The sequence below is a fragment of the Echeneis naucrates genome, chromosome 6 (assembly GCF_900963305.1).
Source record: "Echeneis naucrates chromosome 6, fEcheNa1.1, whole genome shotgun sequence".
Lineage (NCBI taxonomy): Eukaryota > Metazoa > Chordata > Actinopteri > Carangiformes > Echeneidae > Echeneis > Echeneis naucrates.
Genome location: NC_042516.1, coordinates 17122970 through 17139584, shown reverse-complemented (window position 1 = coordinate 17139584; position 16615 = coordinate 17122970). Strand labels below are relative to the sequence as shown.

Below are 16615 nucleotides of genomic sequence, written 5' to 3'. Positions count from 1 at the left end.
AGCCGATAGAGCACAATACAGATAAATATTGGCCCTATGTTTTATGTTTAAATGAAATCATGTAGAAATTACTTCTTGTCAGTCCTGTATAAAACAAAAGAGGTCTTACCTGCAGCAGCACACGTTTTAGTTGGACACGAACAAAAACTACAAATACAATATAAATACACCTTGAAATAAATACAGAAAGGGTATGTCATAGGAAAGATGTGTACAGTATTTGTACACTGGGATTCATTTTGTGCCACACATATAGGTCACACAAGTCACCACTTCTGATTGGAGTACTGAACCAAATGTTTCATTTGTGTATATATAATTGTAGACTTTTCCACCTCTTTCACACAATGGAAGTATTAACTATCTCACAACCTTTACTGCAATTGAGAGCTTTATTTAATCTACACAACCCCTTATCAGATTTACCCTCCTTAGAGGAAATACAGGCAGCTCTATGTTGTACCGCCACACAACCACAAGTATTATACACAGAGGTCAGACAACGTATAGACTAGCCCAGTCAACTCCTCTCCAAGAATTACACAGCGCCCCAATGTGCCCCACTGGCTGATTGAGAAGATGAGCAACTCCTCCAGACTGCTTAACCTAACTCCAAATGATATTAAAGAGCCGACTGGGCTTTCAGCCAGAAGGGCTGGGGCCACTCCAGCGCCCCAGAGACTTTACAATCTCAACACACCATAGAGTAATGTTATTTGACCTTGATATATTATATCACCATGATGAAGAATCAGCAGACATGCTTTTTTTCTCAAGGTTACAGATTGGAGGCAGGTCAATTCCAGCAGAATGGGCTTTCTTTGTGACACAGCATTTACCAATCAGGATCATTACAATCATCTTATTCTTCTGCCTCTTTTTCTTTTCCTAAATCATACATAATACCCTGAAAGATGTTCAAACATTTGCCTTTGTTCAAAAGTTAATGCTTTTGAGCTACTTTTGTTTTCATAAAAAAAAAAAAAACATTGCAGATTTTAAATATCTGTAGAATATGTAATTTTCCCGTTTCCCATTTCCCCCTCAAAATAGATAAGCAGGGTTAGATTTTCTTGTCTGTGACTCAAAATGTAAAGTGACATTTTGATGACATAGTTTATCTAAAAAAAAAAATTAACAAGGAAGCAGTAAAGAAAAGTTAATGAGATAATTGGTTAGTGTTAATTTTAATATATTACATAGATTTTAATCGAAATTCTACTTTCATTTAGACAGATTGAAAATCTGTCATTTGGTCTGTGGTTCTGTAGTTACTGTACATTGCCTGTCAGGTAGAATATTTAAGAAAGTCTATTTTACCAAAAACAACCATCAATCACCATGTATTCCAGTTTTTCTTCTGTGATAAAATCACACTGCCCAGCCAAAACTGTGACTGTGAATATTTCTTCAATAACTCTAAAAGTCTCTGCAGACCTGAATTCATATCTTTGAGTAGAGACCAAAGAATAGACCGGTTCATACAACGACAGAGTTTAAATTTATCTGAGCTGAACCTGAGAGGCAGGCTTCAGGTAACAAAGGAATTTTAGTTGAGCTCTGGCCAGCAAGTTCTGCTGCAGCCTGTAAAATTTTCAACTAATACAGAAGACGACATAAGAAGAATGTTTATGGACACCTTGAGTCTTCATTAAATTCTGCTCTTTCTTTACAGCAGTGAACAGTAGACCCTTGTCTGAATGCAAAATTGCAATTGCTCTGAGACAGTTTAATGAGACACTTCCCTGCTCTTTGTTATGCAGCCATGAAGATATTTAGTCATGTTGTGTTCAGGATCCTTGAAGTCACAGTGCCAAATGAGACCTACATGTCAGAAATGAAGGCAGAGGAAAGGTGTCCCTGAAATGTACCATCAGCATCAATCAGTTTCAACACGAGCATGTTAATTTTTCATGAACCTGCCCATGACCCTCCCCTCAAACGCCTGATATCGTCAAGCTATGCAAGTGCAAGATTTCATCAATCAAGGTCAAAAATATTTCCATTGACATTTGCAATAGCATGGTTCCCATAACAACACCTCTGATTTAATCTTTCTTTAACTGATCCTTTATAGACTTCACCACTACACTCGAATCCACTGCAGAGCAGAGAGTGCTTCATTTCAGTAACCCATTCATGAAAAGGTTTCAAATAAAGCTGAAGCTAATCTAATGACTCATGCCTGATAAGCAACTTTATAGTCTTGCTTATTCAAAATTCTATTTTAACATTAGTGCAATAAATATGTCCCTTTATATTCAGTGCATTTTTGTAGGAGATACCAAACAATTGCATGCCATTACAAAAAGAAAACTAGACCAAAAAAAAAAAAGGTTAATGGCGCAACACAAACTCAACATTTGTCCACGGCCCCATCACACATGCTCTTTATGAGGATGTGCACCTGAAAACAGAAGGCATCCAGACTTGCCAGCAGACACAAAGACCCATCTTCAGAAGGAAGGCTCTCGTTTGTCAACCAGAATCATACATCTCCAGGCCCCTTTTGCTATTTGTTAAGATTTTTGATGCAGCAGGCCAGTCTACCTTGCTATTAGACAAAGAGACACAGGTTGATTGTTGGCATAGTACTGACAATTCATAGAATAAATTATTGTTCTTCAAATTGTTCCAACAACAGAGCTTCTTTTTCGAAGATGTCAGCATTAACCCCTCAAAATGAGTTGAAGAAAAGCTCTAAAAAAGCTGTGGTAATTTGACTCAACTATTTAATGTACAAATTTGCAACGTGACCACACAACCTAAATAACAAATGTCAAATTAAATTTCCCCAGACATCCTCTTTCAGACAAGCTTTCAAGATTAAGGAGACTCACCTTAAGTCACTCCTATGTTAATATGCGCATGCTTTGACTTCTTTCACGCTTATCATGCAAAAACAGCTCTGTGGGTCACAAATCATGAATGTGAGACAGGAACAGTTTCATCACTTTATTAATGAGTTTAATTATTTATACCAACAAAAACTGTTTCTCTCCCTCCATTCCTCACTGTTCATCATCTCCTTTATCCAACCGTTCTGTTCCCAACAATGACATTTTTCCCCTCAGACAAGGGAGATAAAATAGCAGGGTCACAACAAATTAAAAACTTAGTGTGACAGATCAGAAGATGAAACAAACAAAAACAAAACAAAAAAAAAATACAAAGGAAAAAACAAAACAAAACAACAACAGCCCCCCCTCCCCCCAAAAAAAAAAAATAAAAAAAAATAAACCAGCACATTTTGTCAGCTCTTCATTTAGGAAAGCAAAAGAAAAAAATAAAATTTCCATGATTGGCCACCACACAAACAAAGCTTCCCTGAAGCTGTGCTCAAGAAACTGTGAAAAAAGTGTCTGTGAAACATACGCACAGTCAACAGGTCAAACCTGTTACACACACAGAGAGGAATACAGGAGACGGTTGGACACAGGAGATGACACACGTCAATGGACAGATCGGTTTTTCTCCATTCCTCCAGACAAATGACACACACACACACACACACACACACACACACACACACACACACACACACACACACACACACACACACACACACACACACACACACACACACACACACACACACACACACACACACACACACACACACCCAGAAGTTTGTAACATTCCCTTCACATTAAAGTTAAATGGAAAACTGGAGTTTGAACTGTTGCCTAACGTGCAGCTGTGTCCAAACTAATTGAACAGTACACTCCAACATCTGGATCTGAGTGCAGTATCTTGGATGTGAAATTGCTATATTAAAATTTGGACTTAAAAAAATTTAAGTAAAACAAAAACTCCCAAATCCCTCAATGTGTACCACCCCAGGGGAAAAGAAAAGATTCCCCCAGTCCCACCCCCGCAAAAAAACAAAAAACACAATACAATAAATAAAACAGTAATGACAACATTTATGGGAGGAAGGGGAAAGTTTCGAAGGAGCGAAATGGAGGGAGAGAGAATAAAAATGAAACATTTTGTTCTGTTTTTTCCCCTTGTGAACCAGAGACTGAAATGAAATTGTATTTACAAATTGTGACTGAGGATAAACAGTCCGGCTGCTGGTGCGCCGGTCTACTAGACGGGGAAAAAGAAAAGAGAGATGAGGGGGGGGGAGAAAAAAAAAAAAAAGTACGAGAATGACAATAGAATAACAATAATAATAAAAATAACAAAATAAAATAAAGGTACTTGATATTTACAGTTTAGCAGTGAAAAAAGGGGGAGGACAGAGGGAAGCAGAAGGCAGAGAGCAAAGAGGAATTGGGGGAGGCTCCAAAAGCTGTTGGGTTCCAGGGGTTTGAGCATCGTTTCTGGTCAGATTATTACCGATATTAGTGGAAGTAATATAGTGTGGTTGTCTTGGGCTGAACAGGCTGAACATGCACATTTGAGTGGTGGAAGAAATAAACTTGTCCATGCTGACAGTGGACTGCTAGGCTGCGTGAGTTGTTATAGATCAGTTGCCATCAACTTTACAGGATGCAATGAACATGATATGAGCATCAGAGGCAGGCTGTTTGGAAAGGGGGTAAAGAGGGTTTGAACAAATCTCTTACACACAGCAAACAAAATTCATTCAGTCATCCTCCTGCACAAACAGTAATTTGCTAAAATGACAACAATAAGCTAGGTAATCAGTGAAAGTGTACAGTAGGTTCCTCTGCACCTGACATCATTCTTCGACATAATCAAGATGATATTTAACTTAACACTGCAAAAGTGACATAATTAATAAGTAGACTATTCACCCTAGAGTGCCGGGCAACTGTGTTTATGACATTTGAGACATTGAGGCTTCTGTCATATATGCAACTGGAGCCCCACACCATCGGCTCGCTCTGTGTGAGGTTATGCTCACAGCTGGACAGTACACACACCTCACCCCCTTGCTTCCCCTCGACTCCCTTTGGACATGTGCAATACTTACTCAAGATTCAACATGAAATGCTTGGATTCCATCTTAGCCAACATGACATGAGCTTATACTCAAGAAACTGAAGACATCTGCTCTCTGCTTGTATAAAGCTCCCCCTCATTCACATAAAAGGCAGTTGAGGAGCTACTCAAAAGAAACAAAGACAGACTGTGGTGACCTGCTTATTAATAAAATTTAAAACCTTTTCTTATCTAAAAAGGCATGGACAAAATCATCAGTGTGTTCTGTCTGGTATCAAACTGGGAGTAAAACGAAAAAATAAAATAATAATAATAATAATAATAATAATAATAATAATAATAATTCACATTTCATGTTCACCACTGAGCCAGGTGAACTGACAATACTTGAGTAGAGTTGAGGATAGAAAAACGACAAAAAGCCACTTGTCTACAGAGTAGGTTGTATGATCAAACACTACGTACAGTACAAGTGTGCCATTTTTGACCCTACTAATGATGATTGTCAATATTAGTCAGGCCTTACATGTGGCCCTCATTCTCTAGTCCATAGCCAATCAAAACCTCATTCAATGGCACCACGGCCATGCATAAAATTTGCTAATACAAATAAAACTAACATACAAGGGGTAAAAGTCAACTGCTGATTATAATATAGAAAATCCACACAACATGTACAACCCCCCTCCTCATTTCCCAAACATCCTACTCAACCAATGTGGTGTTTCTTTATTCTAACAGACCAGACGTGGGCCACCCTGGGCTTTGAACTGCAGCTTATATTAGGACCAGGCAAGGCTACCTAAATGTCTTTAAAACAACCGACACATCCTCTTGAAGCTAGCAGCCACAAAAATTGCTTTCTACTGGAAATGTTTAACATTCAGGGTAAATAGCAATGCTGAGTGTTTATGTGGGTGTGTATATATATATATTTTTTCTATTTTAAAAAAAAGTTTGGAGCCAAGAGGAAGGTTGAGAGGGGAAAGAGCAGAGGAGAGGAAAAGGAAAATGGGGAAGATGAAAAAAGAAAGAATGACACAGGGATGGTTGCTCAGGTGCTGTTGTTGATGGATCCAGGTGCTGAGCTGGGCTGGGCGGTACTGTCTGACACACTGCCCTCTGCAGGAAGGGAAAGGGAATACTGCTGTCACCATTTCAAATTTAAATGTGTTTCCAAACTTAACTGTAAAACCATAATCATAATAACGTAACATTAAATCAAAACCTGAGAACACAGTTGCTACATAAGCTTAGTTTTAGTTTTTAAACACAACTTTTTCATTATCAGCGGATGAGCTTTAATAAATGTAACTGTTTTAGACATTTTCCAGGGTTAGTAAATAAGTATCACTTCTGTAACCAAACATACCGTGCGAGGCAGGCGATGTCTGTGCGCGAGCGTGAGGAGGAATGAGTGTGGAGTTCAACTGCGGCTGAATAGACAGCTCTGAGAGGGCAGAAAAGATGAATAAATGTTTGATCACACATACCAGGTCAAAAAATATACACAATAAATACATTGTGAAGATAAATGACAAAAATTAGGGACCCAAACTGACCAACAGGACTGAAGTTGAAGAGGAGCGGCAGTTCTCGTCCGCTGGGCAGGCGGGTGTTGGGCTGGCGTAGCTCATCAAAGAAGGCATGTGCACATGCCTCTAGAGGAGAGAGCCTGGTCACCGGCGTGTATTCCAGCAGTCGAGAGCAGAGGGCAATGGCCTCTGGTGGGGTACGAGGCTTAAAGACCTGACAGGGGAAAGAAAGAATGTTAATAAGGAAATTCATGGTTGTATACTGATCACTTGTCTACTTGCATATAACCGTCAACATTAAGTTTTTTATAGATCTTATTTGTGTATTTTCTTATGACAAATGTGAGTGTGGTTGATTGTTATCTAGCAATCAATCTACTCCAGTATTGCTAACGTACCTTTGTCCAGGGGTGTGCTTTGATCTGTGGAAATTTGAACTCTGTATAATTTGGGTTCATTTCCCGGATCTGCTCCCTTGTTGGTGTCCCCAAAACCTGAAACAAAGGGTGAAAATTAATATTTGTTCATATTGACCACAGGAGGGATTGTTCTTCATTTAATAACACTGTGTCCACGTTTAGGTAAGCAGGACGTGGCCAGTAATAGTGCGTGGCCAGGCTCTGCTATCAATTCAAGACCACGTCTTGTTTCATCTTGTGGCTCACTTCATTAGCTAGCTTTTCTTCACTGCTTCTACCAGCCTTGCTGTACCTTGATGATCTCTACTAGCTGGTCCACTCCACTGTCCCCAGGGAAGATGGGTTGGCCCAGAAGCAGCTCAGCCAGCACACAGCCGGCCGACCAGATGTCAATGTTGGAGGTGTAGTCAGTGGCACCAAAGATGAGCTCTGGGGCACGATAGTACCGCGAGCAGATATAGGACACGTTCGGCTCCCCCCGAACTAACTGCTTTGCACTATAGAGTGAATAATAATAATGATAATAAAAAAAACACAGTTCAGGCAGGGAGTATCAGTCAAAATTAACACTCCTCTATGTCTTATAAACACATTGCAAATAAGTGACTACAGGGAGGTAAGAAGGCTGTGACTAAACAGACAGACAGCCAACCAAACATGCATGCTGAGACACAGACAATTACTATAGAGGAAAGAATGATAGGCATAGGCAGACTTGTTCAGAGGCAGCGTCTGTTACGGACCTGCCAAAGTCACAGAGTTTGAGGATGGCTGTCTCTGGGTCCACCAGGAGGTTCTGGGGCTTGATGTCTCTGTGACAAACACCCTGGGAATGGATATAAGCCAGACTGCGGAACAGCTGGTACATGTACACCTGAGGGGGGAAAGAGAGAGGGTTGGCATGATGCCTGGTGGTCTTCCACAACAGAAACACACACATATTTCAAAATGAATAGTGAAAAAGTAAGTGAGGAAGTTCAAGATCACCACTGTCATGTTTTTTCCCTTAGGTTGTGTTTAGTCATGTGACTCGCAGCAGTTGTCTCTTGTTTTTCCACAGGGTTTACAAAGTTCAATTTAAGACCTTAAAAGTCCTATTTTCTACCACATCTAACAAATTGTGGTAATTTGAGGCTCATTACAAGAGAATATGATGATAAAATTAATGTGGGTACTATATCACCTACAAGGTCATTTTAAATGATTCATTAATTTACCTCCATTACAGTTTTTCTAAAACTGATAGTGCTTGTGACAAAGAGTTGAGAAGATGTAGTTGGAAGCAGTGAGTTTTAGCTTCACCGATTGCTGAAAACCCACAAAAACGACCAGTCCCCTGCTGCGCACTCTACTGTCACAAGTCCACTTTATAGATACATACCATCACACAAAATAATCCAATCTCTTCACAACTAGCATCATTGCCAACAGATGGAAAGAGAAAATATAAACCATTTATTTAATTTGAAACTTTTGAAATGTTTTCTGAGGAAGGTGAATACAGGATCTTTAGAGACCTGCACTTCCCCTTTAAATTAAATTCATTGTAAATATTCAAGTGCTATTAATGACCGGAAAATAAAAAACTTCATTGCAAATTAGACTAATAGTCCTGTGTGGCCTCAACTCACCTAAAGCAGAGGTTCCCCACAGGAACCACTGTCAGGACCTATCTATTGGGTCACAAGACAACGAATCATGCAGAAAACCAGAAGAATAATGTTCCTTTCTGAAGTTGTCCATCCAACGCTCAAACTTGCTGCCTACTTCTATATTACATTATTAACTTAAATGACTAATTTGTAGCCTTGGGTGTGTGACACTCCTTCATTTAAAACGGTCAGGAATATTAGGAAAGACTAAACTCAAGTCTAGTTAATCCAAGATATTGGTTGCTGTGTTACAAATATCATTAATGGTTATTATATTTTTCAAAAAATGTTGTGTCTGTCTGCATTCTCATCACTTCTGTATGTTCACTAATTGGGTCTTCAGGTTCACTGTGTAGGTGTGTGTTGTTAGAAGCATCTGTGCGCTGACTGATTCAGCATGCAGTTGCAGGAGTCAAGACCAAAAAAAAAAAAAAGCACAGCTGTGTCAAATTGTTCCTGAAAATGTGTGACCGTCTTCATTTAACCCTGTTTCATGTTGTCTACACCACCTAGTCTGGACCCATTTGATGTGTCTGTGGAATGCAGACAGTGATAATCTCGATATAAAACCACTGTCATCATCACCATTATGATAATTATTCCCCACGTGATGCAGGCCAAGCAAGCTGGCCACAGATTACACACTGATTAAAAACAAGATGACTGTGATGAGGGATGAAAGGGGTACAGAGAGAAGTAAAGAACGGGGAAAATATGAAAGACATGATAAAACCATGAGAGCCAGAGGACAGGGAAGGGGAAAGAAGACCTGAGGATGCCATGGAAATGCATTGCTGGAAGAAGGAAGGATGACAAAGGAGACGAAAGAAGGAGAGATCAGTATGAATCTGAAAGTCCCAGGGGAGCAGCAGCATGAGGTAGGGAAATGGGCCTTGAGACAGCTATAATGTCCCCTCTGTTGCTGCAGACACAGTAAACATACAAACACTCTGCCTAAAATGAACATCCTTTCAAAACATGGAAGCAAGTTTATTGCAAACATGTTAATTCCCACGGGGCCGTCTTTCCCTGTCTGCTTCAACAGTGAGCTCTCTGTGAACAAATAACTGGCTGTTCATAACATTCACAGGCTATTATAGATCAGCAGTTTACCTTCTGTTTCTACCAAATGTCAGTAGCAAAATTCAGAAGACTATTGTGAATTATTTAAAGCAAATACAGAGATAATGACCTCACAGTGAATACAGTGACTAAGTATGACAGAAAAAGGTGCAAATCAGATAAGTCAAAGTATCTGCCATATTCCATGTCAGGGTTGCAGATTATGACTTCAAGTCTCATCATACGATCAAATATTTACAAAAGAATACTTCAAACCTTGAGAGCAACAGGAGCACAGATTTCTGCCAAACATGAACAAATCTCTGACTTGTAAGGCAGATATCTTTGACAGTTTTCTACTGCACTTGTTTGTCTATTGTACATGTCCTACAAAAGTAGCAAGTGAAAAGCAATGCTTGTATGTCAGGGATTTAATTCCATATCACTATCATACTATCCACTTAACATGCATCCCAGGCTTCAAAAGAAACAGAGGGGTAAAAAAAAAAAAAAAAACTATCTCTGCAAACACTGTTGACTTAACAGAACAAGAGGTAGTTAGGCAGACCACTGTTTGCTTCTACGATGATAACAACTGCACTTTTCCCCTGTGGCATGTGTCATCCTTAAACAACTGAACCTGTACTATCATTTTTAAACCTGCAACGGAGTGGTGAAAGTAGCGAGGGATAAATACCAGGGAGGACATTCAGTGATGAAGTGCTTACATCTTTGTGTTTACCCACCTTAACATAGATGATGGGGATAGTAGTCTTGGCCTTGTTGAAGTGCCGAGCAACCCTGTACACTGTCTCTGGGACGTAGTCCAGCACCAGATTCAAATACACCTCATCTTTCTGGACCAGGGGAACAAATAGAAGTGGAATGTAATGTCTAATCAAATCCAAAATTGAAGTTATTACTTCCCAAAAGACCCAGTACTATGTGCATAATCTATACAACTAATCAGTCTGGGTTGTACATATATTACATCTACTATCTATTATGAGTGTAGGCAGAATTAATTAATATAAATATAGCAAAATTTAAGTAAAGCACAAGTAGTGTTTGACTTGAATACAGGGGAGGATAATCAAATTCAATGACATCGTAACTGTAATTAATTCATAAATCTTTCATATTGCTTGTGATATAGAATTTTCATAAAACTTTTACTCCCTTTTAAGTTTTGGAGGGAAAGCTTTATTTCCTTAGACACAGATAGATTTGGGAAAACACAAAACCACAACAATTATGAGACACTCAGTGAAGGACAGTTAATTCATGCTACAATACAAATTTCTACCAGTCCAGAACATGTCTATGAATCATTCCTGATGCATGAACCATAAAAACGGCTGGGTGTGGAGGCAGAGAGCTCATTTGGAAACTTGATTCCTTCACTACAAACCTTCTCTCCACTGGAGTAGAAGAAGTAACGTAGCCTCACAATGTTGCAGTGGTCCAGTTTCCTCATAATTTGGAGCTCCCTATTCTACAATGAAGAAAGGATAAAGGAAACGAAACAGAAATTCAGAATACAAGCTGTACAAAGATGTCTCACGAGCACACTAACTCAACACAGTTCATTATACTCTAAACCAGGGTGGGGGAAAAAAAAGAGAAAAAAAAAAGAAATGAATATTAACACATCTGACACAGCGATCGTTTCAGTGAATGTTGCCTGACTGTAATTATCTGAGTAAGCCCACTAAAACATACCTTAAACCTCTTATCTTGGAGAACTTTCTTAATTGCCACCATCTCCTGGCTGTCGATGAGGCGAGCCTGGTAGACCACTCCAAAGGAGCCATTTCCTATAACCTTTATGTCTGTGTAGGACACTTCCTGTGGGCGATCAGGGCCCTGGCCGGGTGTGGCAACCACTGTCGTCACTTTGCCGCTGTCTCCTAAAAATGAATGCACAAGTATACCTTGTCAGAGAGATTGAGAAACCTCAAAGAAATTCACTGTGTGAGGTCAGCTTGTTTGCTTTGCTCACATCATTCAATGTCAATTACACCCTTCTCCCCATGCTAATAATGTATACACCCCAAGGATGAGTTGAGTAGTAAACCCTGCATGAGAATCAATTAAGCACATTGCTGTTTTTTTTAATTCCATGCATTTTATACGATATAAACTGTTAATTAAGTATTTCTCTCAATTAAATTTTTTTAGATAGTGTGTTATCGGTAGACAAGAGGGGTTACTTGTATATTTGTATATTATGCTTTAAATTAAGGATTTAGTTACATATACTTCGCTCATGACAAATGATTAAAGAAGTTTTTTGTGCACAGGGGCAAAGAAGTTGAGGTTTTTAGGGTGGTGCTATTCATAGTTGAGTCAGAGCGCTTCTACAATGGGAGTGTGTGATGGCATGAAATATGAATTTTGGATAAGAATCACCTGTTGCAATCTAGACATCTACATAAAGCCTCATTCACTGTTTTCCCAGCCTCAATTGATTTGGTTCGTAAGTCAACACTAAGATGCACTCCTGAGTGAGTGGCCCTGTAAAAAGGAATATCCCCACCTATATAATGCACAGTTTAAGTGTCAGGTGAGAACTGTAGCACTTAAACAAGCAAAATCATGGATAAATAGAAGGAATACAAGGTGTACAGCTTAAACTAGACCAACAGTGTCACTGTTGACCTTGTTGAAATCTAGCAGTGTGAAATGTTCAAGCTCTAACAGTAAATGACAGGTCTATTTAGGGTTGAGTAGCTGCTCTGGGTTTTACACACATGCATGTGTTGGGTCAAGGGTGATCTGACAAATCTGCACCAGAAACAATGATCCTGGGAGGGTAGGAATATGAGAAAAAAAGAGGCCCATAGCCAGAAGACTTGTCAGAGCGTGTGATGAAATTGCGTGGACAGTAGCACACCCATAAGTGCTACCATTTCCTAGGCTTGCTCACTTCGCCTGTCTCAACAGGACCCCTCCTGATCTCTAGTTGGTCTCCTGAGTCTTAAAATGGAGTCATACAATGAAGCATTTAGGTCTCTCCAATATTTAAAAACCAGGGCTGCAATTAGGTCTCATTGCCTGCAATTTCTCACTGCAAAAAACATTATTTCAAATTTCCAAATAAGGTTTTTATCAGCAATTAGCAAAATTAAAACTGTATTATTTTTGCAGTTTTCAACCCACAACTTTCCTCAAGGTTAACAGTGAACAGCAGCCGATAGCGTATCCACATGATTGGCCTAGATCTGATCTCTACCCTCGGGTCGGCAGGAAATATTTAGCTTTCGAGATCAGTCGCTGTGTGGGTCCTGCACATTCCTGTGTTCCAGCTCCAAAATACACTGCTCCTCTGTGTTTCCTTTTAGCATCACTTTCACTCTTTTTTAAACAAGTTAAGACAGAGAGGGGCACATAAAATATGGAGCAGCTGTGGCATGATAGTCCCTTGAATAATGAATGCACAGATGAGCACTCTGCCCAGCTGTCAGTGAATAGCTTTGGTTTCTGATGCGTCAATACAAGTATGATGAGTAAGAGAAAAAAGATGAGCAAAGTGACTTTCATTGCACCCACACTGAAAAGTAATTAGCTTGAAGCTTGTTAGTAAGTGTATAATCCAAGCACACTTTATACAATGAATAGCAACTACAGGTTAAATTAGGGCTAGTATTTTATCATTGGTGGCCTAATGGGAACAGTAACGAGACTTTGCCTGATACTGCATGGTGAGCTACACTACGTGTAGCTTTTAATCCATTCATCTGCACATCCTCTATATTGTGCCTAAGCAATATAAGAGGCAGTGTTGGACAGGAGGTAAATCAGTCATAATATACATTACAAGTATCTTTATTGGTTGTCTATATATTTACTGAACAGCATAACAGCTGTCAACTTTATTGCTCCTGTTTCACACCACACAGACTGTGGATGGAAATACAGTGTAGATGAAACTTTTTCCTGTTACTGAAATCAGTAACGCAATATAGTGTAGCTATTGATGTAATGAGCCAACATGGCTTTTTCTTTTTTCTGAATTTAAGATGTGCATTTCCTGCTGCAGGGAATACATATGAATGATCTTTATGTGGTAGGCAATGTGAGGTAGGAAACTGAGTTGAGGCCCAACAAAATACTCAAGTTCACAATTATATTAAAGAAGAGTCTGTATTTACCGTGACTCGGGTACGTCTCAGGTTGGTGTTGCTAGATTGGTTGCAAAGCATCCCTTTCCTTGGGCATTTATTGTATTGCTAATAATAGAACTCTGTGCGGACTCAGGATTTGAAGGCTGGATGGACGCAGCTGGGATTTTAAAAAGGTGTAAGAAGATGTAACAACATGTAATAACCCAAAGGTCTAAATGAAGTAGCTTAATTCTGCGGTTTAAAAAATACAGCTATGACCTTAAAGTGGTCTCACAAGTGAACTCACCCTCACAAGGAGATTTCATTCCTCTTCTGATGAGACTGTTTCTGACTTTGGACATTTTATTAGATTCAATTATTGTGCAGTTGGTCATTTAGACTGAATGTCAGAATGTTACACATCTTCTCCATGAAAAAGCTGTTTTACTGACACACTTTGACAATTTACCATAGGATTTTTGGGGTTTATCCACTCTTGAGAGTTTAGTTTTCAGTGTAAAAACAACTTTAATGGACAAATGGCTAAAAGTGGGGATGCAGAAATGTCTTCATATTTAAACAGCTTATGCTATGATTTCCTGTAAACGAAACCTTACGTACCCACCACTGGCTCAGCAGGCATTAAAAAGTGCCAAGTGCCACTACAGGGGAAAGTGGATAACGGCTCAACTTTATGCAAACACGATCTGATGCACTGTGAGTGACAGCCAGACAGGAGCCAATTGTGATTGCTCTGATTTCATCTGAAAGAACCTAGGGATTTTATGCTACTCTGATAGATCTATTAATCACATCATATTAATCACATTGAAGAGAAGCTGATTGTTACAGTTTAGCCTTTTCATTTCTCAATGAATTTTCTTTATGGATTTACAGGGACACAAAAAAGACAAAAGACATTTGGAAATAACTGACATTGTTAAACTGTCAGGTGGCAGTGGAAATGTCAGAAATGTACTGTCCACTCGGAGCAAGGAATGAAAATTACATGCTGAACAACCCCAGAACAACATATTCCTGCCACCTAGTCTGCATCTGCAAGTGTGCATGTGATGTTAGTATCAATGTAGTTTAAAACTGAAATTTTGTTGGGACTCAACAAGGTCCAGGCAGACAAGAAGAGTGCTTCTATTGAGTTCAGCAGATTTGGAAGCTCAATGTTGATACATTCAGAAAACTGAGCATGTGAAAAGGTCATCTTCCTTTTAAAAGATATGGATTTGAAGGAGACAAATCTTTTGATAAAAACTGTTTTATTAGCACTAAGTACTAATTTAGGTGAAGACTTGAAAATTTTTAATTTCCATTCTGATTTATTTAACCTGTACTAATTATAAATGCTTAATTACAGTGTCTATTATACTGTTGAATGCAAAAAAAAAAAAGTTTTCCTTTCCTGAAATGTTAGTCTTATTTGACCTTTTTTGTTTAATCTCTCGTCACTTGTCCTTCTGCACACCTCTGCTTAAATCTTCAGATCTTCAGCCAACTGCTGCTGCAGAGCTATATGACCCCTGAGCATTCTGCAAGTTCCTGTCATCACACTAGCGAAATCAACTACAGGGACTCTGCTATTGGAAAACCAGAGTTTCCAGTATAGGCAGCAAGGTGGCGAGGAAGGTGAACTTAATGCACCACATACATAAACTTGTACAGCTGACTTAGGGGGCTGAAAATGCGTGAAGATTATATTTTAATTAAGAACTTGCCTTCCACCTGAGGGTACTGACACAGTTGCACAGGCAATTCGATACAGTACTGATACAGGTTTGCCAAACTGTTTCCATTACGTTAAGCTGGGGCATTTTCCCTTTCCTGATTTTAAACGTGCAGTGGATGCATGTACTGAACCATCTGTCTGAAACCATGCATTGATTATTTCATATACCAGTACACATATCGAGGCGAGAAATTTTACATTGACTAGTTATTAAACAGCTGGGACTTAGTAATTTGACAAATGTTGACGGGACATGAAAATCGTTGATTCAGGACCAAGGAGCCGTAGTTTGGCAGAAACTGTGCAAGACCAGACCACACCAAGGACGACGCCTAAAAACTTAAAGATGACCATCTTCATCCTAGCCCTCACAAACGTTAGCAAGCTAGTTAGCTCCCACATCTGATATTAAAGACGCATATATTAGAGCGACGGCTAGCACCAACTCTATCCTTGGGTTATTGGGCAATAATGGTGGTTAGATGACGTTGCTGGAAAAGATGCCATAATGTTATTTAATCTCGAAATATCAGCGCCTTCTCTTTATGCTTTCCACCGCTAGCTAACAATGATGTTAGCTGCGCGATAAAAGCCCTTGATCGCAATGGTTCTTAATGAAAAACACAGCTAGCGTTAGCCGGGCAGCTAAGTTAAGTTAGCTAGCCAGCTAAGGCTAGCTCAGCGGCAATGATCGATATTAAAAGACATTTCGACATATTTCTTTGAAAAAGTAAAACGAGACCCAGGTCTTTTCTATGTCATATAAACCGGACCTGTGATATGAGATGGTAAATCAAACTCACTCGGCAGTTTCAGATTCCCAAAGCTCGTCGAGCTGCTTCCAGTGGCTTGTGAAGCCCCAGTTTTTCCTGTCGAGCTTCCGCCGGCTACTGCTGATCCGGCACCGGCTGCAGCGGATCCGGGAGCTCCGGGAGGCTCAGCGAATGAGCTCGTCCTGGGCCGCCCGCTGCCGCTCATAATTGTGTGAACTAAAGCCGGGGCAAGGTTGAGTGTTATCGGCAGCCAGGCCGGCACAGACGTCAGCTACTTATATGTATTTTAATATACAGTATTAATAAAAACTACACTTACAGCGTACTCTATAGGTTGCCCGTCTCCCCCTTTCTTCCTCTGTAGAACGGTGATGGTGGGGGGAGGGGGAGGGGGGGGAATGGGGAGTTGACGC

At 39.7% G+C, this 16615-nt stretch overlaps 1 protein-coding gene across 2 annotated transcripts; it reads right to left on the bottom strand.

Annotated features, from left to right (window-relative positions):
* Window positions 1-5855: 5855 nt before the first annotated feature.
* gsk3ab (glycogen synthase kinase 3 alpha b) lies at window positions 5856-16581 on the bottom strand. 2 transcript variants are annotated; one of them, XM_029504057.1, is made up of 10 exons: window positions 16233-16581; window positions 11305-11492; window positions 10994-11077; window positions 10329-10439; window positions 7612-7742; window positions 7161-7365; window positions 6848-6943; window positions 6477-6663; window positions 6283-6364; window positions 5856-6029 (listed from the first exon to the last, which is right to left on the bottom strand). In XM_029504057.1, the coding sequence occupies exons 1-10, from the start codon at window positions 16405-16407 to the stop codon at window positions 5969-5971; spliced, it is 1320 nt and encodes a 439-aa protein (XP_029359917.1). In that variant the 5' UTR covers window positions 16408-16581; the 3' UTR covers window positions 5856-5968. The 2 variants fall into 2 exon arrangements, with proteins under 2 accessions (XP_029359917.1, XP_029359916.1); XM_029504056.1 differs by having other exon boundaries at window positions 5856-6036; window positions 6287-6364.
* Between the last annotated feature and the right edge of the window lie 34 nt (window positions 16582-16615).

Coding starts and splice junctions, on each gene's coding strand:
- gsk3ab (XM_029504056.1), bottom strand. CDS start 16,407: ATGAGCGGCAGCGGGCGGCCCAGGACGAGCTCATTCGCTGAGCCTCCC. Junction 10,440..10,993: donor TCTACTCCAGTGGAGAGAAG/GTTTGTAGTGAA, acceptor CCCCTGGTCCAG/AAAGATGAGGTGTATTTGAA. Junction 6,365..6,476: donor CTTCAACTTCAGTCCTGTTG/GTCAGTTTGGGT, acceptor CTGCCCTCTCAG/AGCTGTCTATTCAGCCGCAG.